This window comes from Marmota marmota, unplaced genomic scaffold (assembly GCF_001458135.2).
Source record: "Marmota marmota marmota unplaced genomic scaffold, marMar, whole genome shotgun sequence".
NCBI classification, from domain to species: Eukaryota; Metazoa; Chordata; class Mammalia; order Rodentia; family Sciuridae; genus Marmota; species Marmota marmota.
In genome coordinates, this window is record NW_026000224.1 from 4,238,969 (window position 1) to 4,261,331 (window position 22,363).

The following is a 22,363-nucleotide window of genomic DNA, read 5'->3' on the forward strand; positions in this document are numbered from 1 at the left end:
TATGCCCTTTTTTTGTGGTCAATCCCTGCCCCCGAGGAACAAGACACAGGAGCAGGACAACTCAGTGTTCAGCGAGGTAAATGGCAAAGGGCTGCCGCAGGGCCCTGTCTCCAGAGCGGCAGGAGCTGCAGAGGGCAGTGGGCTGGGGCGGGCGGCCAGGCTCACGTGCAGTGCTTGGGGCACCCTCATCCTGAAGGGCTGAGTTACCGTTTTTCGTCTTCTACTTGCACTCCAACAGAGTGGTACTCCCGCAGGCCTCGGCTCTCCGTGTCCGAATCTGTAGCCGTTTCCACCTGATTCAACACAGAGCATCCGTGTTAGAGCTGAAACACGGGAACTGAGCCAGGGGGAATGTTTGTTGTTCTTTTCTGTAATTAATTGTGCACTGGTTTAATTAATGCAGAAATGCACTAGACCCAGTGAGACCCTGGAGGGGAAGTGCATTCACATTGGTGTGATCATGTTGCTACTGTGTCCCACCAACTTTTACGGAACTATTGAACTCAGGTCTTCTGTTCGATGTATGCCAACAAAATTGCTCCACTCAGCTTAGGAAGAAAACAGACTTTGTCGACTGCATGGTTACAGACTTGACGCTCTTCTCACCCCCTACACTGCAGGCAGTCAGTACAGCACGAGCCAGGCAGGGCTAACGACAACAGTAAGCATTTAATAGGATCATACTGATGGCTGCATCCACATACAGAGACACAGAGACCGAAGCGTCTGTCAGCAACACGAGGCGCGCTCTCACCGGCTCCTGCACACGGCTGTCATTCCTGCCTGCTAGGACCGCCAGAGCGACTCAGCTGAGAAAGCTTCTCCTGAGAGCCCTAACTGTGGCCCTGCCCCAAGTACCCCCAACCCGCATGGACTTCAGTGACCTTCAGTCACGTCAAGGTTTCACAGGAGGATATCCTAGCAGACATTTTCCTAAAAAACGGCCACAGAATCTCGGTATGTGAAGTGCGTGAAGCCAAGACTGGCCGAGCCACAGGGCTCCTCCAGGCACCGAGGAGCAGCCTCACCTTCCTGTCCTCACACCCCGATCTGAAGTGTCCACAACCAAGTTTAAAAAGCATGTTTAAAACAACTGTACTCGTCGCTACGAGGAGAAGGTGGAAAGCGTCAGTCAAAGCTGACAGTAGCCGGCAGAGGAGAGCTGCTCTCTGATATCCTGCCGTCACCGGGACTGTCCTCGGCTGAACCTGTGCCAACAGACTGAGGCTCTGTGGCAGGAGGCGGAGGGCGGTTCCACATTCGTGGGATATGCCTGTGCCCCAGGTGTGGCCCAGGGTCCTAAGCACTGCGGCAAGTCATCCACACAATGACCCTGGTGCTCCCGGGTGGGCCGGTTGGGGAACCCTGAAGGAAGGTGAGTGACTTGCTTGGGGTGCTCCTGGGGCTCTGCCCTGGGAACCCTGCTCTGAACCCACAGCTGCTGGTTCTCCTGAGCAGAGGGAACATCAGGGACTCCTGCCTCTTACTGGCATATTTCCAGAATATATGCAGAAACTATACCTGATTTATGTGCTGACCACTGGAAGAGGAATTGCTTACTATCGGAAGAAAATTCTAGAAGAAAAATTCCAACCTTCCTGTTAGGACATGCCCTTCTCCTTCCGGTCCTACGTGGGTCATAGTTTCATTACGTCCTTTCTTTCTGGACATGGAGATTATTGAGACTTTGCACAATAAGATCGTGATAGAATTATTGTTTCAAGTTCCATGTCAGGATGTGGTATGGCTTTGAGCTCTAATTGCTCATTATTCCACCTTAGAAATGTAACCTGATTTATTTGATTAGTCTTCAGTGAAAGGCACTTGGCTATTTCTGGTGTTTTGTCACATTGATGCTGCTGTAAAGACTCGTTAGTGCTGGGGACACGGGCAAACCTTGGGGACATGGGAAGTGACCCAGGCTGTGGGGTCAGAGGAGATTGCCTTTAGTAGTTTTAGCAGATATTGCCAAATTTGACAGAGGAATGATGTGGTGAAATGAAGGCACAGATATGTACTTTTAGAGAGATTTTGGAATAAAAAGAGCCCATAATTGCATCATAAAAAGAGTTGAGGGTTTTTGCCTACATGAATCTACTCCTAGGGTTGTAGCCTAAGGAAATTGGTCTTGAATTCTGACCTAAGTGTGAGGTCTTCACCATGGGGTCATTTTAAGGGGCAATACCGGGAACACGGGCTGGGGCAGGAGCAAGGTACGGTGGGTCATGGCATGGAGCGCTCACGCCAGGCGCAGGCAGCGCAGCCTAGTGGTGCCATGAGCAGCAGTGTCAGGACACATGGGGGCACACAGCACCACACCCACAGACACCACATCACACACTCGTGACTTCCCCCTTTCTTTGGGCTTTGAATTTCGTGGTTTATGGTGAGCTAGAGACAGGCAGCTCTTGGAACCGGCCAGGCTCTGCAGATGATGGCTGTGCCGGGGCAGGAAAGGCTCTTGAGTTTGTGTCTTTGCTTCTTGTCTGAAAACAAGGCAGATCCTACACCTCATGGGACAGATGTGAAACACAGGGCGAAGCCCAGTCAGGGAGGTTTGCTGCACCCTGGTGTCCCTCGTCCTTTCACCTTGACTTTTAGGACTGTCAGGAGAGTCACGTGGACATTCAGTGACAGCCATGCACAGTTGACAGCTCAGAACCTTAAGATCTGGGAAGTCAAGGGCCGGGATGAGCAGGATGAAATCACGTGTGGCAGGAGCCGGACCCCTGTCAACCTCAGAGACCCCTGGAGAAAGGGGTCGTCCTGCCAGTAGAAAGCAAGTGCCGGAAGGGCAGAGAGGAAGAAAGCCTGTCTGCACGGTGCAAAGGGAGCCCCAGGTCTTCCCCAGGAAATGTGGCTGGACGAGTGGGTGGGTTCTGAGTCCTGGAAGACTCGTGGGTCTTCATCTCTACAAGACCCACCACTAGGAGAGCTGTTTAGGAAAGGTGGATCAGCAACACCACTCTTCCAGTGGACTCCATTGGAGAGAAGGCTCCCTGACTGGGAGGATGCAAGACAGGCTAACAAGCAATTGCTCAGTGCCTGGCAGGCGCCTTCACAAAGGGACCCCAGGACGGCCACCGCAGCTCTCCCTTGGCTGAGCTGGAGCCACGAGGAGGGGCTGCAGGAGGGCGCTGGCACACGCCATCTGTGTAAGAACGAGGGGTTTGGTGGGGCTGCCACGTGCACATGAGCCCCTGCATGAGTGTGTGCATGTGTACGTTCTTCCACGCATACATGGGACATATGAGTAGACCAACACGTGTGCACATGAACTGTGTGTCCACATGGATGTGTGTGTGTGCATCTGTACTTGTGCAGGTGTGCACCTATCCTTGGGTGCATCTATGTAAGTGCACAAGTGTGTATGTCAACAAGTGTGTACATGCATGGTGTGTCCACGAGGATGTGTGTGTGCATCTGTACATGGGTGCACCTATCCTCGGCTGCATCTGTGTAAGTGCACATGTATGTGTGTGAACAGGTGTGCACGTGCACTGTGTGTCCACATGGATGTGTGTGTGCATCTGTACATGTGCAGGTATGCACCTACCTTGAGTGCATCTGTGTAAGTGCACACATGTGTATGTGAACATGTGTGCACATGCATGGTGTGTCCATGTGGATGTGTGTGTCCATCTGTAAATGTGCATGCGTGCATCTATCCCTGGCTGCATCCCTGTGTAAGAGCACATGTGTATATGTGAATAGGCGTGCACATGCACTGTGTGTTTACGTGGATGTATGTGCATATTTACATGTGCACGTGTGCACCTATCCTTGAGTGCATCTGTGTAAGTGCACTCATGTGTATGTGAACACGTGTACACATGTACTTGTGTGTGTGTGGATGTGTGTGCTGTGTACCTGTGTGCACACACATGGAGTGATTTTGATGGGGGACAAGCTGCCCTGTCACCTCTTGCATGTGGACCAGGCTTGCAGCCAAGTCACGGCTGGTCAGCTCAGTCGGATCCCCAGCTTTCTGCAGGGACCTGGGAGAGCAGACCTGGGTGGCGGCTGGAGCCATTCACCAGAGCTGAGATCTGGAGTCGCTCCCCAACCAGCCCGTCTAGCTCCACCCTTGAAGTCTTCCACTCTGCCCGGCAGGTGTGTGGCTTTGATATGAACTCATGCCATCCCCTGTGAAGACTGATGAAGTCCAACGTTTAGTGTGGTTCTCCAGCTCTCTGCCCCAGGTGCCTGGGCACTGCACAAGTAGCTACTGATCAGGCTGCAGGATGGGGACATGGGACGCAGGGAGGACAGGGTGGTGGGGACCAGGGTCCTCCATCTCGTGGGACACTCAACCTGGCTGGTTACGTGGCTTCAGGTGGCTCCTTCACTCTCACAGCCTGTGGGTGCGTGTGATGCCTTGCTGACATAGAGATTCACTTGGGCTTGTGTGACCCCAGGTTTCCTGTGCCTTAAACCAGTCTGCTTCTACCAGCTGGAAGTCTGGGCACAGCTTCACACACACCTCCACACACAGAAGTGCAAACCTCTGTCACAGACACACCTGGACTGACGAACAAGGCAGGGCAAAGGAAGGAAAGCAGGGCCACCCGAGTCTGGGTTCCAGGACCAGGGATCAATGTTCCTCACGGGGACTGATCTGTGCGCAGCAGAGCTCAGCTGCCTTTTCCCAGGGGCGTCTGGCCTAACGGCCTTCGCACGTCCCTGGGGTGGACTTGTGCCTGGCGTCGGCTACCTGAGTGATGGGGGCTTTCAGCTCACGTCTGGTCTGAGCTGGGCAGGGAGGGGGACAGCGTGACAGGGGGTGGGCTGAGTGGGACCCAGCTGGACTTCACGCTGGTGGAGCCCAGAGGTACAGCTGAAGCTGCTGAATGTCATGTGGTGCCCGTGAACCTGGGAAGCTGTCCCTTTAGAGCCAGTGCCAGGCTGAGGGCATGAGCACTCAGTACCGTAGCATCTGAGGGATGCAGATCGTATGGCCAGTCCAGTTATGTGCCGGACAGAGTGCCAGCCCCCTTCTCTATAGGCTCAGGGTTGCAGAGCAGGGCAGGTGGCTTTGGGACCAAGGTGTGGGAGTGGCCCAGGGACATTGTGCAATCCGTGTCTCTGTGGGAAGCAGAGTGGCCACTTCCTGGGGGGGGGCACCTCAGCTAGTCACTCACCCTCCTGACCCTCGGTTTCCCCACCCTGGAACACAGGGTCACTGTGAGGATGGAGGAGCATGTGCCAGGGAGTGGGGATGCTCTGGGCCGTACCCACACTGTCTGTAGTCCCTCTGGTGCCCATCAGTCTCCGAGGATGACCCTTAGCCTGCTGATCGTGCCCGCGCTCCACGTCTGCACCCCTGACCCTGAGCGCTCCCTGGTCCTGCTTCTCTAACTCTCAGCTATTTTCTGTGTCCTGATGCTCCATGTGTCTGGCTACGCTTTCCTTTAACTTTCCATGGACTTCATTTTGGCAGTTGCCGGGTTAGGAGCTCACAGCTGTGGCTGTCTCACCACCACAGACCGTGGGGGGATTGGCCGTCCAGCATGTCCTTGCATTCACACCTCTCTCCGCACTTGCTGTCCAGCACTCGCCGTCCACACACCAGTCCAGCACTCGCTGTCCACACGCCCCTCCACTCACCTGTCCAGCATTCACTAAGAGGTCACTATGTGCCAGGCACTGTGCTGGGTGCGGGGGGTGGGCAAGAGGAGGAGCACGGGCCCAGCCTTCGTGGACCCTGGTCTGGGAGGGCCATGGTGAGAGGCTGCGGAGCAGCTGCTGAGCTGGAGTGGCCATGGGCCCAGCTGACCCAGGAGGAGGCAGGCTGGTGTCAGGGCCACCTAACTTGATGGGCCCGTGAGGTCATGTCCTCATTTCCTGATGGGGCTGTTGAGCTGCATGTCAGGAGTGGGAACTAGCCCCTGGCCAGGGTGGTGGGTGCACTGGAGGACACTGTGTGAGAGAACCAGGGAGTGCCCGCAGGGCAGCATGCCGTCCCCTGGCTGATCTGGGGACCTCAAGTCCCTCTGATGAGGTGCCCAGAGCTGGGGAGGTGGGGAATGTGCATTGCTTCCACCCTCCTGGGCCAGCGCCAGGCCCGGGGCTCGGCCGAGCGCCTGCTCCTTCCCTTTACGTGGGCCGGCTCGTGTCCTTGAGGATCCATGTGGAGCACCCAGCGGGGAGCCTGGCACATAGGGCCAGGACGGAGTGACAAGAGCAGTCGTATGAAGACCCAGAGAGGGAGGTGAGAGAAGTCATGCGTGCCGGGCGTTGGAGATGTTTGGTACTTACATCTGACCTTGGGTATGGATGATGCTCTGGGAATTCAGAATCCTAAACAAAACAACGAAGCCACAGTGTGGAGACCCGGCTGGGGACCAAGGCCAGTGGGCCAGTGGCCCCTGCGCTTTGCCTGTCCCCACCAGGCCTCGCACACAGGCACCGTGCGGGGTGGGGCCTCACTCCCGGCTCCACACACCTCCTCCCCGGGAAAGGGCGCAGGGCCGTGCGCTCCTGGTCTCAAAGCCCCCGGGGACACAGGCTGAACAGAGGAGCAGAAGGTGGCCTGGGCCACAGAGGACGTGGCCAGCCACCCTGCTTGACCATGTCCACGGGGCCCTGAGGGATGTCAGCAGGACAGTGAGAAGTCCATGTCCCCAACTCCTGGGACCAAGTGCCAGCACTGAGATGACCTAGACTTGCTGACTGGGCAAGGCCAACAGTCCAGCTCGCTGGACTCAGGGGACACACATGGTGGGTTGGGATCTTGGGTAGGACCCCGGGGCCCAGATGCAGGTGAGTCGCCCGGGAGCGGGTGCATGGGCGCAGCGTCTGTGACCACAGCCAGAGGAGTGGCCGCCTGTGGGAGCACCCTGGTCACACCTGCCCTGCGTGGCACCCAGCACTGCGCCTGGGTGGCTCCCCACTGCCTCTTTCCAGCACCCTTTGGGAGATGAACAGCTTTTGAAAAACTGGACCTAAGCAGGAACCCCCCCCTGGTTACGCACCACGATGGCCTCCTCTCCACACTGTCCACCCGTTCAGTGACCTCGCAATCGCACCCCTCGGGGCCCCGGGAGGGCGCAGTGTGGAGCCGGTCTCCTGGGTCGCCCTGGGGCCGGCTCTGCTGCCAGGCCGCCCATCCTCCACTCGCAGGCTCGCAGCCGGAGTGCAGCTGGGCCCTCCGTCCCCGCCGCCAGCTGCGGGTGGCGTGAGCGCGAGGACGCGCAGCAGCTCGCTCCTTCACCTGTTCTAGGCAAGGCGCCTGGGCTGGCAGGGAGCCTACCTGGACCCCGATGGAGGAGCAGCGGCTCTTGAGCAGCTCCTCAGCCTTGGACACCAGGATGGCCTTGTCGCTGGTCCGCACAGAGCTGCCCTGGCCGTCGGCCTGGCGCTGGGCCGCGGCCGTTTCTAGGGCTAGACTCATGGCCTTGTTGCTGTCCAAACTGTCCGTGGAGTTGTAGAGGCTGGGGCCATCCTGGGGCCATGGAGACATCCTCTGGGCACGGCTGTCCTGGTAGGCGTCTTGGGTGGACTCAGTGCTGCTCTGGGCTGTCACCGAGATCAGGGGCTTGGAGGTGGTCCGAGGAGGCACCGGAGGGGGTGTCTTCTTGTAATTTGTGTAGGAGACCGCTGTAAGAGAAAGAACCCCGGTCAGGGCACACATGGCCCGTCGGCATCTGCGGTGCACCTTCAACACGCGTCAGCCACAACCGAGCCAGCCTGTCTGGACCCCTGGCCTACGGAAGCAAAGCATTCGGCTTCCATATTTATGGGCACAGCCCTCGATGCTGCAGAGAGTCTGCACCATGTATTTGTAAAGAGAAAAACTGCAAAAACACCTCGAGTCTAGCAGCAGAGACGGCACTAAGGTCAGAGTGCATGAGGAAAGGCCGGCACGGGTGGGATGTTGGGCGTGGCCGTTGTTCAGTGAGGTCCTGGTCCTGTCCTCTCTTCCGCTTGTCTTTCCTAAGAACCTCTGCATGAGCAGCTGCTGCTTTCGTAATGGAGAAAGCATTCAGAGCGAGCAGACGACTGACGTCCCCGCACATGCCCGTTCCTGGGCACGAGCTGTGAGGGCCACTGACAGGGCCCTGGGTGGACCCTGGGTGGAGGCCAGCCCCCAGGCCTCCTCGCCTCCTCAAGGCCTCACGTGCCACAGCCCCGCTGCTGCCTACACAGCCTGCCAGGGGAAGAGACATGCCAGCCTCTGGAGATGGAGATCGCCTCAGGCCTCGGCTCCCAGCCGCTCTCCAGGGCCGGGCGTGGCTGCATCCTCAAGCCAGCCACCAAATGGGCTCCTGAAGGCCAGGGCTCCTGGGAAGGGGCCCCTGGGACCACTGTGGCCTGCACACTGGTGACCATCTGGGTTCTGACTGGACTCGCGTTGGTGCCCGGGAGGGTGGCAGTGTTCTCCCTGTGCTCTGTGCCAGGGAGGCCTCCATGAGCTCACGAGGGTGTCCCTGAGCTGGCGAGAGAGGCCAGGCCAGGGAGGCGAGGCCAAGCTGACAACTCTCCAGAGCTACAGGCACACATGAGTGCACTCAACACGTGTGTTACCCACAGCAGTTCTCAAGCTTCCATCCGTCTCTCTCCCGGGAACCCGAGTGGGTTTCAGGTGTAGCAGAGAGGTGCAGGAGGCTGGGCCGCAGCCCAGCACCTAGCTCGTCATGCATGCAGTGAGCCGCACCTCTGTGGCCTTCGGGATGCGCTGCCGGTACGGGCTGGGCCAGGAGCCCTGCACCTGAGGAGCGGCAGGCGAGTTCGGGTCCTCTGCTCCCGTGAGAACCAGTGCTGCTCAGCGGGGCCTTGTCCTCCTCCCCCGGGGGACACCTGGTAATGTCTGGAGAGGAGGCCAGGGCTGCTGCAGTCATAGGCCAGCCCTACCATGAGGACCGAGCTGCCCCAACCTCAACAGGGCTGAGGCCGTGGAACAGGCAGGTCATGTCATTCAGGGTGCCACGGGGCTTCTGAGCAGGGGAAGGAGCACGGTGCTCAGCGGCTCTGCTCCTGTGACTCTCCTTCTGGAGACTCCTGCCCTCCTAATCGGGCCTCTTGGTGAGCACAAGGTGGGCCATTTAAACGCTGCCTTTTATTAAGTTTGTTTGTTTGTTCTGTGGTACTAGGTATTTAACGCAGGTGCTCTACCCCTGAGCCACATCCCCGGCCCTTTCTATTTTTTAATTTGAGACAGGGTTTTGCTAAGTTGGTTAGGGCCTTGCTAAGTTGCTGAGGCTGGCCTTGAACTTGTGATCCTCCTGCCTCAGCCTTTAGCACTGCTGGATTATAGTGGTGTGTCCCTGCACCCAGCCTACGTTTTTCTGCACAGTGTTGCATAGTATAGGTCCAGCAGGGCACCCAGAGCTGTGAGGACATGTGCAGAGGAGAGGTGAGCAGTGTGGACAGCTCATGGACAGGGCCTCCCGCGCCAGCACTGGCAGCCGGGGCCGTTTCTCGCAGCGCCTCTGTCCTGGTTGCGGGTGGGAGGGAGTCTGCAGCCTCCCTCCACCCAACTGGCTCCACTGATCCACAGGAAGTGCGCAGGACTGTGGGCAGTGCTCTCGGCCACACTCAGATCCCACCGTCCATCTCCCTGGTGCTCTCAAGCAGGAAAAGGGACTCAGAGAAGTCTCACATTCCCGCAGCAGCGACGGTGGCAGGGGACCGAGCCAGTTTGAGCAGCACAGTCCGTCGCAGCGTGGCTGTCTGTCTTCACAGGGCTGAGCTGCAGAAGGTGTGGCAGACATCAGGACCCAGGGCTCCCTTGGAGGGTGCCAAGGACCCCACACTGCCAGGCGAGTCAGAGGAGGGGAAGGTCCTCGGCCAGGCCTTCCTGAAACATGGGCTTTGTCCTAGCTGTCCTCCGTGGCTCCCACGACACATCTGGTCACGGGTGCGGTTGAGTTCCAGTAAAACAGGAAGAGCCTAAAACTGGAAAGACCACTCCAGCTTCCCTCCTGCGTGGAATTGTTGTGAACTGATGAAGGGTTCCCGGGTGTCCTGCGGAGCTCTGAGCTCCCAGGAAAGCCACACACGTGCCCGTGAGGTGCCACAAGTCACCACATTCACACCCACACGGGGAGGGAAGGTGCACGCCTTTCCATTGTGAGGAGAAAAACTGTCCTGAGCACATTCCTGAGTCGGCAGAAGATGGAGGCTGAGCTGCGAGGGAGGAGAGCAGGCCTGTGTGTGGAGAGCCGGGCTGAGCCCCAGACCCGCCCGAGAGTGACGGCTGAGGACAGGCGCTCTCTGCAAAGTGCCTTTCCTCTTGGGCACCCTGAGGCCAGCGCGGTAGCTCTGTGTCATCCAGGAGAGGGTGACGGTGGGTGGAAGGAACCCTGCAGGAGATGTGGGTGGACAGGTTTCTGTGAAGTTCCATAAAAAGAGAAGTGTCCACACTGAGAGGAGGCCGGGCGGGCGAGCCCCCCTCTCAGCTGAGCAGGGCAGGCGGGAAAAGGTGTGGGAAAGCCGTGCCCTCCCCATGTGTCTGGGTCAAGTTGCTTTTTGGAAACTTTCTGAATAACTTGCGCCAAGCCCTGGAGCACCTGGATGTGAGGAGGAGCCTCAGCGGCCAGCAGGGTCTGCAGAGGACAGGGAGAGGCGGGAGACGCCTTGAACGCACACATGGGTGCCGCCATTCCAGCTGAAAGGCTACGACATGGACGGCTCTGTCCCACAGCCCAGTCCCTCGTGACACTGGAACCAGCTACGCGTGTAAAGCAGCTGAACGTCTGTGCACGACTGGTGTGGGGTGCCTCTGCCAGGCCGGCCGGGTGTCTCTGCTCAGGAGCCAGGTGGAGTGGAGGCTCCTGCTCTGGGAGCGTGGCTGCAGGCTGGTCACGGCAGGGCCACCCTGGACAGTCCTGACCGGCAGCAAGCTTGGCTGTGAAACGGCCACATGAGTACAGATCCAGCGGCTCGCTCTCTGCATGACGCACAGCAAGCAGAAGGGACTGTAGGACTCCTTCGGGTCTTCAGAGGGTTGGGTCAGCAAAGGCACTGAGGGAGAGGAGGGAGCAGCGTCTGGTATGGGAGGAAGTGAATAGGAGCAAAACATCACAAATGGCCCCCACCCAGGCTTTCACGTGACCTCGCATGAGCCCAAGTGTCGAGCACCACTGCTCTGGACATGTGCTGGCCCATCTGCACCTGGAGTCCTAGACACCGTGTCCGTATCCAATCCTTGAAAGTCATTTGCAAGGCAACAAGGAAACTTGAAAATCAGCATTCTGTGGTTCAAAGCACAGATACATCATCAAGAGAGAATGTGCTCCGAGTGGCCAGCCTCGCTCTTCTGTTGAATGAGAGAGCCACACTTGGGTGCACTGCACCCTCTTGATGAGCACCTCAAGGAGGGTAGTGTAAAAGTCATCAAGTCATCAAGTCGTGAATGTCTGATGAGAGAACCAGTCTGGAGAAACGACTCAACTAAAGAGTTTAAAGATGATTTGACGCTTTGATTAATGTTAGTCTCAAAACACAGTGTGAATCAAACAGGACTCAATGCACAGACACACTGCTCCCTAAAGTTACAAGCGATGACGCGGCCACGCTGGGGGCTGGCCACCGAGGTGTCTGTGGGAGCAGGCGAGTCAGTGAGACCGTACAGGCTAACCGGCACTTGGCTTCTCCTGGACAGGGAGGTCCAGCCGTGAAAGTGTCCGATCCTTCCAGACACTCCTGTTTTCATTTCAAATATTCAAAAGTCACAGAACACAGCCAGAACCTTGCTCAAGTTTTTCTGAAGAAAAACCGGAAATAAACCAGCCTCTAACGTGACTTTGCCAGCTCTCCAGGCTCTGAAGTTCTGAGGGCCACATGGCCCAGGAGGGGCCCTTCCCAGTGACAGCACACACAGAACAAAGTCATGCCAGTGACGATGCAGAGACCAAGGCCCACGCCTTGGGGCACAGGGGCTCCCTCCCAGGCTCATTCAGGGACACGCTGCGCCTTGTGTCCTGGTCCTGGAGAGCGTGGACTTGCACATTTGGATGAGAACTCCTGATGAGAGTGGTCCCCGTGGGGACTGGGAGACCCACAGCTGTGGCCCCGGGGTGTGGGTGAGTGGCATCGACCCCTCTGACCTGATAGGAGCTGTGACTGCCCCGTGGTGGCAGCCGCCGGTCTCCAGTCATGTGTTGCTGGGGTTTGCTTGGGACATGGACTGCTAGTGACGTCTGCCTGAAGCTGAGCTGCAGCTTTCCCCAGGGTGCCTGGGAAGCAGGGTGACTCGACACATCCTCTGCTCGAGGACAAGGCCTGACTTCCCTGGCAAATGACGCTAAGATCTCTAGACACTGCTGTCTCTTTATTTAAGGAAAAGAAGACCCCGTCAGTAGAAGTTCACAGACCATAGGTCGAGGCTTCTTCAGGCTGCAAGAGCAGTGCTCTGGCCCACTGAGGCTCAGAGTCAAGGTGACATGTGCTGAGCACTCTCCATTCTCCCCGTGGAGGCAGGCGGTCAGGTGAAGGGCTGGGCCCACAGTGTGGGCTGCACGGTCACAACCTCCAGGGCACGAGGATGGAGAGGCCCCCCTCACCCCTGACTGCAGGCTGCGAGGCTGGACTGCCTGTGCGCCTGCCCGTGGAGCTGGGCCCACAAGCCGGGCACCTGGAGCAGGCTCCTCTGGGCCAACGTCCAGAGCCCACGAGAAGCAGCAAACGCCACCCAGTGGCCAGAAGCCCGCAGCTGTGTGAGAAGGGCAGTGCCTGGCCGAGGGGCTCTCCTCCAACCTCAGGGGCCACGGCTCTCTGCAGAAGGGGAGTGGGCTCTGGCTCCTTCGCCACACCCCGCACTCAGTGCCAACCACAAACGAGGTGCCAGCCTGAGGCGTCACGGACTGGTGTTCTCTGGTCATGCCTGCTGTGCCCCAGTAAGTGAAGCAGATGTTTCCAGTCCCATTTGTAACAGCCCCTGAACACAGTGCTCCTGACGGAACACAAAAGGCTGGCCACAGCACCCTGTGGCCTCTAGAAAATCGTGTCCCTCGCTGGCCACGGCGAAGGTCACCTGGACAGAAGAGGGCAGCATGGGAATTGCACAGTGACTCATCCCCAGCATCCCAGAGATGAGGACGAGGGACAGAGGGTGACAGGTCAAAGCAGTGATTTGCGGAGCCGCTGAGCAGCATGCCTGAGTAGCGTGCCAGCTGGTGCCAGGGCTGCCTCCCCCCACAGGTCATTCTGACAGGAAGACTCCGTGCCAGGCCTCAGGACCGGGGAGACGTGATGCAAGTGCTGGAGCAGCACTGAGGTCCCACTTCAGCCCCCCAAGGGGGGACCACTGGCTTGCCAGTCCCAGTGGACACGATGCCTGCCCCACACTGGCGTCACTGATCCGAGGGCAGTTGTTCTGTGACTCTCCGCCTGACCTCTGCACTCAGAAAGCACCCGCAGAGCCAGCTGGTGACAGTGCCCGGCCTCCGGAGTCCACAGAGAGGCTGGGCGGCCCTTGGCATCCCTTCCTCCATCTTGCCTTGCGCATTGCGCTTTCTAAAGGAACCGGCGAAAGCTTCGGCCCGTCTTCCGTCTCCCACCAGGTTCCAGACACCACGGATCCTGCTCCAAGGTGCTCCCGTGCCAGTGGGGGAGACCCACGAGGTCAGGCACTTACCTGCCCGTCCTGAGACACCTGGGAAGCCCTCCACGCTGTGTTAGCTTCAGGCCCGTGCAGTCTCTGCTCTGGAGCTCACCTGCATGCAGGTGAGGTGTGACCAGGAGAGGTCCCTGCTCTGGGGCTCACCTGCATGCAGGTGAGGTAGACCAGGAGAGGCCCCTGATGCTCGCGGGGAGGAAGAGGGCTGACGTGTTGCGCTGAGCAGATGGATGTGGGTCCCACTGGTGCTTCCTGGACGTGTCAAATGGTTCCGCTGCCCCCTGTCCCGTGGTGCCTGGCCTTGTTAGGTGAGATGGCGTGATGTCCTTTCTTTCTTTTTAACTTACCAGTTTGCTTCTGATGGGCAGCCCTCTGGATGGAGAATGAACACAGCCCTTCCTGTGGCCTGCGTACTCTGCACACCAGACCTCTTCCGCCTTATTTAACAACTGTGGCTGGTTCCCTGGATGGCTCTGTAGGTATGTCGTGGAGAAAGGACAGAGTGCAGTGTTCACACAGAAACCTGCCCCCGCGGGCATGGGCACAGCCCTGGCAGGCCGCTCTCCTGGAGGAGCAGCATCCCTGCCATCGGTGCGGTGACTGCCACCTCCACCATGGGCAGCAGCTCAGCTGGCGCCCCCTGGATGCACTGTGTGCCAGGCACGTCATTCCCTCGGAGGATGGCCACGGTCTGACTGATGGGTGCTGAGCAGGAGCACAGGGCACTAAGAATGGCTCCAGGGACTCCAAGCACACAGGCATGTCACCACAAATGTAAGAAGAGAAAGGCAGTTTGACCCATTTATGAATCACAGGATAGTTTGTAACGATCCAAGAGCCATCAGGAGCAAGAGTTAAATATCAACTAGAGATTCTGCTTTCCTTTGTTTTATAAGACATCTCTCGGGTATCACTCCAGTATCACATAGACATCAGGTGCTAAATAAATGTTTGAGAATTTGATTCAATTGACTGTGTGATTGATCAAAACGGTCGAGAAGTCTATTACCACCAATCCATAGACTGAAGAAGAAAATGTCAGTTTCCATTAGGAAAGAGATAAAGGCACACACTCACAATCTGAAGAACTGGGAAAATACAGGTGCCCTTGTTCACAGCATGCGATGCTCCCCAGGAATCCAGGGATCTGCGGTGACCCTGTGGTGGCTGTGCTGGTGGACTTTCACTTCCTCTGTCTTAAACGGACTCATGGTAACGTTTGATATGATCAATCATTTTATTCCTCCTGGGTCTCCAAAATAAGTACATAGATAATCAGAGGTATAAAGATTCCCCAGGGTGGATCCATCCAGATTTCCAAAGCTCTCCCAGGTCTGGTCTAAATCGCACAGCATGGTCCCACACCTTAATGACTGTTAGCATGAGACAAATTCAGTGCAATTAAACAGTCTAAGAAGAGAGACTACACATGCACACGTCCTCTTTAAGCAACTGTTTTCTTAACATGTTTTATATAACCTGCATCATTTGAAAATACCAACAATGATGCAAAATTCACAACCAGGTCCCCAGAGCCCACACCGCGCTCGCGGTGTACGTGCTCAGCATCTCACACTGCTGGTGTTTGAAAGGGCTTGAAAGACTAATTTCAGAGCAATCAGTCCCATTCAGTCTCTGGTGTCAATCTTGGGGACATTAAATTGGCTCCGCCGACTCTGTCTTGGCTGGTCCCCCTGCTGAAAACCAATCATAGATAGCGTGTGCTCCCTCAGCATGGTCTCAGCAGCTCTGGGGCTCTGAGGGGAGAGGGACATTAGATTTTCCTCACTTAAAAACATATTTTTCAGACGTATGCTGACATTGGGACATCTGAGGTTTAGAGAAGGGCAGTGGTTCAAGTCTGTTTATACTCCTAAGTCGCCTGTGCTTTCCAGAGCATTCGAGCCAGGCCTGGCAGGGTCAATGGGCTGGGATTTCCACCTGTGACCTCTGTGGAGCTGGTGTCAGCAGCTGCCCCCTGAGCAGGGTCAGCTGGACAGTCACTGCCGTTCTGGGAAGCTCGCCCTCGACCTCACGCCCGTTGATTCTCTGAGTGTCATCTGTGTTTCCCCAAGGCTTGCTTCCATCTTCCAGGGGCTCAGGGGTCCTTCTTGGCGGAGGTTTTGCTGGGGAAAGTCAAGCCCAGGACAGCCTCTCTCTTGGCAAAGTTGCCTTGACTCCTGGGAGAGCCAGCTCAGCAGGGAGATTGATGGTGCTGGGCAGACAGAGAGAAGGAAGTCCGTGGGGCAGCGGCAGCAGGACCCAGGGGTCTGTGGGGTGGGGCCTGGGACACCTGCCCCTCGGCAGACCCAGGAGGGGTCCCACACAGGGACATGGAGAGCCTAGGGCAGCCAGTTGGACAGTGCTGTATGGCCAGGGGCTTCCTGGGGCTCCTGGTGTTGGCCTGGCCCTGGGCATGTCCCAAGTGATGGAGGTTGAATTTCCTAGTACATTGGGCAGGAGGGGTTGGGACTTAGACTTGGAGTTAAGTTGGCTTAAAGGAAATAAATGCATGTATTATCTTGCACATCTCAGTCACAGGTGATCAGAGCTGGCCCACAGACCCCTGGGTATTCTGAGTCCGCCTGCACTCTCCTCCTCAAAACCGCACTTTAAATAGGAAAATGAAATGCACAGGATGGAAAAGCCAGTTGTGTGATACTCGCACCTGTCAACGTGGAAAACTCAGCAGGTAGCTACGTCTGAGCGTCTGGTCCCCCCCAAGGGCAGGGACTGGGGTCCTCACTCAGTGGGGGCTCTGGGCCTGCTGAGACCCTGGGGTGCAGCCTCTTGGTGGCATCAGTGACTCCTGGAGAAGCCCTGGGAGCTGCCACCCGTCCCCATGTGAGGAGACAGTACGAAGGTGGGGCTCGGTTCTTGCTGGTGACAGCTGAACATCCCTGAGCATCCCTACTCTGATGGCCCACCCTCCGGGCGGGGAAGCCAGCGCCCTCTCCCCACAGTGCAGGCCTCTCCCAGGTCCTCTGGTGGTGGGGCTTGTCCTTTGCTCCTCACGCTGCCTCTACTGTGCCTGTGGGCTCGCTCCATGGTGACAGTCCTGGTCATGGACAGCCCTGCAGCCAGGACTCTAGGCTGGGGTCTTGGGGACACATCTCAGCTGGCTTTATTTCAGGACCAAGCTCTGTTGGAAGCTCCTTGGGGTTCCTGGAACCTCAAGCAGGCCTGGCTTGAGAAGAGCTAGCAGTCGCCCCGGCGACCACTGTAGACTGACTCCACATGGAGCAGTGCTTGTAGTTTCTTTGAGTCACACACGGGTTTCTGGTGTGGCGCTGGCAGGAGACGTGGCTTGGCACTAGGTCTGGTGGTGGGATGGCAAAGAGAGCAGGTGGCATGGGCTGTGGCCTCTCCCGGCGACTGGCAGCCAGGACTGGGCGGTTTCACAGCCCCAGAGTGGACTTGGATCAGCTTGATTTGCCAAGAAGAAAATGGGTGTCCGTGGTTCCGTGTCTGAATGTTCACGCTTGGCCAGCGTCAGCGGAGACTCTCATTCACTTACGAGCGCCCACCCCATACACACCAGATGTGCGTTGTGTAGACAAAGTGAGGCCTGCACCCTGCCTGTCGCTCTCTGCCCTCGCGGCCCGAGGTTATGACTTTAGATCACCTTCACTCCAGTAACCAAGACACTTTATGAACAGCCCATTTGATGTCCACATCTGGGTTTTTAATTTGTACTCTCTACTTTTTCAAATCCCAGTTTCAAAAACTGTCTGCTATCTTTGTGGGTAAACATGCACATTGGTTGCAGGGCAATCTGGCCAAACCGGCCAGGTCACTGAAGGAGCTTGGGTCCAGCTCCCGAGGGACTCTCCCACCTCGGAAATGAGGCCTTGTGTGAGACCAACAAGGCCCCCGGGGGGGCTAGACGCAGCCACTTCTTCAAATGGAGAAGCAAAACTCAAAGACAGAAACAAACCCACGGTATTGAAATGTGCTCATCTCAAGGCACCCAACGACAGAGCAGCTTTCTCCTGTGCTAGCAAAAACCCACCTTGAAACAGCCATTACAGACCCCAGAATCAGTACGGGCTCCCCGCCACCTTTGCCCGGCTCCCCTCTGCCGTGACGCTGTCTAGAGGCAGCTGTGACTTATGTCGAGACGGTCTGAGGCCCAGAGAAAAGTCCCTGTGATCTAATTTCAGGCCATTTTCCTGCACAGCATCAATAATATTCCTTCCCTAGGAAAATCAGGTGAGATGCAAAGTCAGACCAGAAAACCTGCCGGATAAATCATTTCGCAGATGAAAAAGAAACCAGGTGTGAAATGAGGGCCAGATGCTCTCGGATCTGCCCAGCAGAGGACACCCGCTCACACACAGGCGTTTCCTACGAGGGGCAGTGGGTGGGGTGTCCAGCACACGCTGCATCTCCACCAGCCTGGGTGCCTTTCGGCCGGGCCAAGCTCCTCCAAGGCCGGGGGCCGTCGGGCAGCACTGGAAGGACACGCCCGACACACCCTCCAGTCCCCGTGTTTCCATGGCGAGAACACCCTGATGTCTAGGTACTACAGGGGCCTTAAAACCACATCACCTGTTCACAAGGCGGGGCAAGCCAATAATCACGTATTATGTTTCAACCTGCATAAAGAATTTTGCCTAAATGAATCTTATTCCTCAAAACAATCCCTTTGGGGGCTGGGGATGTGGCTCAGCGGTAGAGCGCTCACCTAGCACGTGTGAGGCTCTGGGTTCAATCCTCAACACCACATAAAAATAAAGAAAATAAAAGTATTGTGTCCAACTACAACTAAAAAACAAACAAACAAAAACCGATCACTTTGGGATGCTTCTGAAAATAACCCTTTTGGATTTGCTTTCAAGGGCAGGTTTTAGAACCATAAAAGAAAATCAATTTGCCAAAACAGTCTCTTTCTACACACCCACATACCCCAACAAAGGACAGCTATTAAGTGTCAGTGTTAGTGTAAATACTTACAAAAGTAAGAAGTATTTTAAGTACAAAATAACGAAAACCCTCTTGCCCCCTGACAGGAAGCTCTGGATCAAATTGGAAGTTCAACTATCAGTAATCACTTAGGCATTCACATCCTGAATGTTTTGATAATTTTCTCTACCCTTTTGTTTTTCCAGATGGGGCTTTTTGTTTCTTTGGGCTCTTGTGACCGTATTAAATGGATCGGGCTCACGAGGTCTAACTTGTATTTGGAGAGGCAGATGACTAGCCGGAGGCAGGCAGGGCTGCTGGAGGCTGCTGCCCCACGGCGCCTCGATTCTGCCCGGTTTCTCTCTGCTCTGCTTGTCCAGCTCCAGGCCGTGCCCCGACTCTGACGCTCCGCCGCCGTCTAGAGGGGATTTGACTCAGAGCTAGGCCAAGATTTGGACAGAAGGATTTTAAAAATGTATTTGGTTTGTAGAGTTTTTAGAATATGTAATGTGTGTGGTAAAGACGAAATAGAGTGTATGTAAATCAGAATTCTAGCCTGAGTCGGGCGCTGTTCCTGGGTTATTCTGTGAAATCTGTCTTGTGGCTCTCTCTCCACAATGACGGCCCCCAGGAGTGAAGCCATTTTCTCCAGATCAGTGTTGTTCCCGGCACTTCTAGGCCACGGCCGTGCTGGGCGGTTGGGAAGGGTCAGGACCCAGGGCCGGGCAGGGCCATGGGAGGTGAGGTCTGTCCATCCACAGGCTCCACCCAAACCCCTCTCCAAGGTGAGGAAGGCCTGAGCGCTCAGCTTGGGTTTCTGCAGCTGCTGTCCCCAGGTCCCCGCTCGCCTGGCAGTGACGCAGCCCGGCTGCCATGAGTGTCATGACTCACCCTTCTCAGCCCCTGTTCCTCCCCCACTCCCATTTTTTCTCACTTTATTGTGACAGAATCTGTTCTCTCTCCTTGGAACTGTACTTCAAACCCCTCTGGTACGGCGGTGGCGTTCCAACCCCCCAACAGCAGGGGAGCTCGCTGGGGGCACCGCGGTGTTTGGTGCTCCTCCTCTCTGCCTTCTCAGGCAGAGCAGCCAGCTGCCGCCGAGGGCTGTGTTTTATGGCCTCCCCAGACCATGCATATTCATCGTTACATAAATAATAATGGTGCAGTGAAACATCAGGCAGTGATACTTGGTTTTAGGTGGTAAATCTTCAAAGGGGTAGATATGGTTCTCCATTAGCACTGAAGGAAATCGTGACATTGAATCCTTCACGTCCTAAGACAATTAGGGAATTTACATTAACGATTGATTGGCTTTACAGCGATGAATCATGTTGATGGATCTGCTGCCCCGAGTGGCAGAGATTGAGTTGGACACTGCACCGCAGGGGCCCCCCGAGGCCTTGCATGTCTGCTGAATCTCACTGCAGTCTGTTTAGCGTCTATATTTAAAATGCAACCACCTTCCAAATGTCAGCACTTAACCTCTTTCCCTTGTACAAAACTTTACAAAAATTATACTTAATTATTTTAAAGAACTTGCTAATTTATAGATTTCATTCTGAGAAAAAATAAAGGCTATCCATGGAAAAAATGCTTCAAAACTATTATTGCAAATGTGACTTTGTAACACATGCAATTTGGAAAAGTACCAAACGCCTGAAGAGTGAAGGGCGCCTGTGGGCAGATGCACCACTCCTGGGGACAGGCTGGGCACACCTGCAGGCTTCCTGCTGGGGAGTCAGGAAGGGTGCTCTTTACCTGTTGTTGACCTGATGGTGGATGTCATGTTGGAGGGCGTTGTCCCGGGGACACATTCATCATCCTGGGAGTAACCAGCTTGGATGGCTCGAAGGTAACTGTGACTCCTTGTTCGGAAACATCCGGGCAGGTCGAGGGCATCCATGGCCTGAGATTCAACTTCACTAAAGACGGATTCACACACCGACTCGAACTGCCCATTGATCTCTGCTTCACTCATCTAGAACAATCAACAGCACATTTGATACCTGAATCCAGCAGGGTTATCCCAACCACATTACACAAGAATCAGGAAGACAAGGATTCATCCCACGACATTCACCTACGGTCTTATATTTTCAGCACAGCTAATTTGAAATCAGCATTGGAAATCTGTTAAGCTTGGGAAACAATTTATTGAGTTATTTCTTACAAAAACATGAAGATGCATAGCCAGTTCCAGAAGATGATGAGATTCTGTGGACCCACAGTCAGGCTGGGCTGTGGGCTGTGGATTAGCAGGAAGACCCAGAGCAGGGCACCTGCAAATCTCACACGGTGCCTGGCACAAAGCTGGCATTCAAACTGCTCACCCCTCCTCGTTTCCAACAACCTGTCGCCCTTCCGAGCCACTCTGCCCAGGCAGCTCTGGGTCGGGGCTGTGCAGCCAGACCACACCCCAGTACAAGCTGCCTTAGTGCTTTCTCAGGGTAGAGGTTGCTCTCGTTGTCAGGGAAACGCGTCACCAGGGGCACAGCCCCTCCACCCGCCTCGTCGCCACTGTGTGAGCCAGTGCAGGTGAGCGGGACGCATCCTCCGGGGGTCTGCATGGAACAGGTCATCTCAACCGCACCCCCAGGCTTCCCCCCTTAGCTTGAGGTGCTACATGTTGACTTCCTTTGATGGTTTAAAGATAAGCGATAATTTTGCAGACTGTGATCTCTTTCTCTCTCTCTGATGCTAAGGATCAAACCCAGAGCCCTGAGCATGCCAGGCAAGTGCTCCATCCTGAGCCATGCTCCCTGTCCACATCAGTCTTCCCACTGTGCTCAGAGAAGCACTGTGCTGGCCCGAGAAGGTGGGGTGTGGGTTTGGGGGTTCATGGGCTGCACCCTCAGCTCAGTCCCGGGGCTCTGCTTTGGAGACAGCTGGGGAAGACACGCTCCTTCCGAGGTACCCTGATGGATGCTTGTCCATGTCCCTGGGTCAGATCTGGACAGTTAAGTGGAAGTCCAGAGCACTGAGGGGAGGGAGGTGCGGCGGGGACTTTGAGGCCTGAGGAGCTGGAATGGGGCTGGGAGCTCAGGCCAGTGCTCTGCTAGGGCAAGGGGCTGATATCAGCATGAACAGGTCAGCTCTTCCACAGGGGCATCTCTCCACGGGATGGACCGCGGCTTTGATAAATGGCCTGTCACCTCCACGTACTCATACACCCTGGGTCCCCCCTCACGTTGCTGTACACCCACTAACATGCGTGTGCACTTGGGGGTGCTTGCCAATGACACTGATGGGTGGGGCTGAGTCTCCCTGGGACACAGCAAGAAGACAGAGTCAGAGCTGGGAGGGGGGCAGCGCCCATGGGCACCTGCCAGCTGCTCTGGCCACCCCTCCTGCCCGTCTTCCTGCCCGCCCTGTGCCACGGCATGTGGAGCAGAGCTCTGGGGCTCAGGCCCCTTGCTCTCAGCCACAGGCCTCCAGCTGCCCAGGACCCGTCTCAGTGCCGTGCCCAGGACTGTCATTGCACTCACAACTCCCCCAGGCCCGCATCAGAGCTGAGCGCAGATTCCTCCACCCTGCAGGGTGCCCAGTGGCCTCCTGCCCCCGCCACCGCTCCCAACTCCCCTCTGGCCTATCCCCTCACTCCCCTCCTTCTTGACCCACCAACTGATGCCTACATTGTCACCCCTCAAACCCGTCTACCCCTCTTGCTTCTCTGTCCCTCTGCCCTCGCTCCTGTATCTGTGCCTCAGTTTCTGTTCATCTGCTCCCCCTCCTGCTTCTGTCCCCCGATCCCCCTCCTGTCTCTGTCCCCTGCTCCCCTCCTGCTTCTGTCCCCCAATCCCCCTCCTGTCTCTGTCCCCTGCTCCCCTCCTGTCTCTGTCCCCTGCTCCCCTCCTGCCTCTGTCCCCTGCTCCCCTCCCTGTCTCTTATACACATCTA

General features: G+C 56.4%; 1 protein-coding gene across 1 annotated transcript in view; it reads right to left on the reverse strand.

Annotated features, from left to right (window-relative positions):
- Dlgap2 (DLG associated protein 2) overlaps nucleotides 1-22,363 on the reverse strand; it is a 476,272-nt gene that overhangs the window by 15,790 nt on the left and 438,119 nt on the right. The window contains exons 7-12 of the mRNA XM_048792849.1: nucleotides 21,674-21,730; nucleotides 20,890-21,027; nucleotides 20,225-20,444; nucleotides 7,253-7,599; nucleotides 6,259-6,300; nucleotides 208-293 (exon numbers count right to left, since the gene is read on the reverse strand). Of these exons, the coding sequence (XP_048648806.1) occupies nucleotides 208-293; nucleotides 6,259-6,300; nucleotides 7,253-7,599; nucleotides 20,225-20,444; nucleotides 20,890-21,027; nucleotides 21,674-21,730 (890 nt within the window). The remainder of the gene's footprint in view (nucleotides 1-207; nucleotides 294-6,258; nucleotides 6,301-7,252; nucleotides 7,600-20,224; nucleotides 20,445-20,889; nucleotides 21,028-21,673; nucleotides 21,731-22,363) is intronic.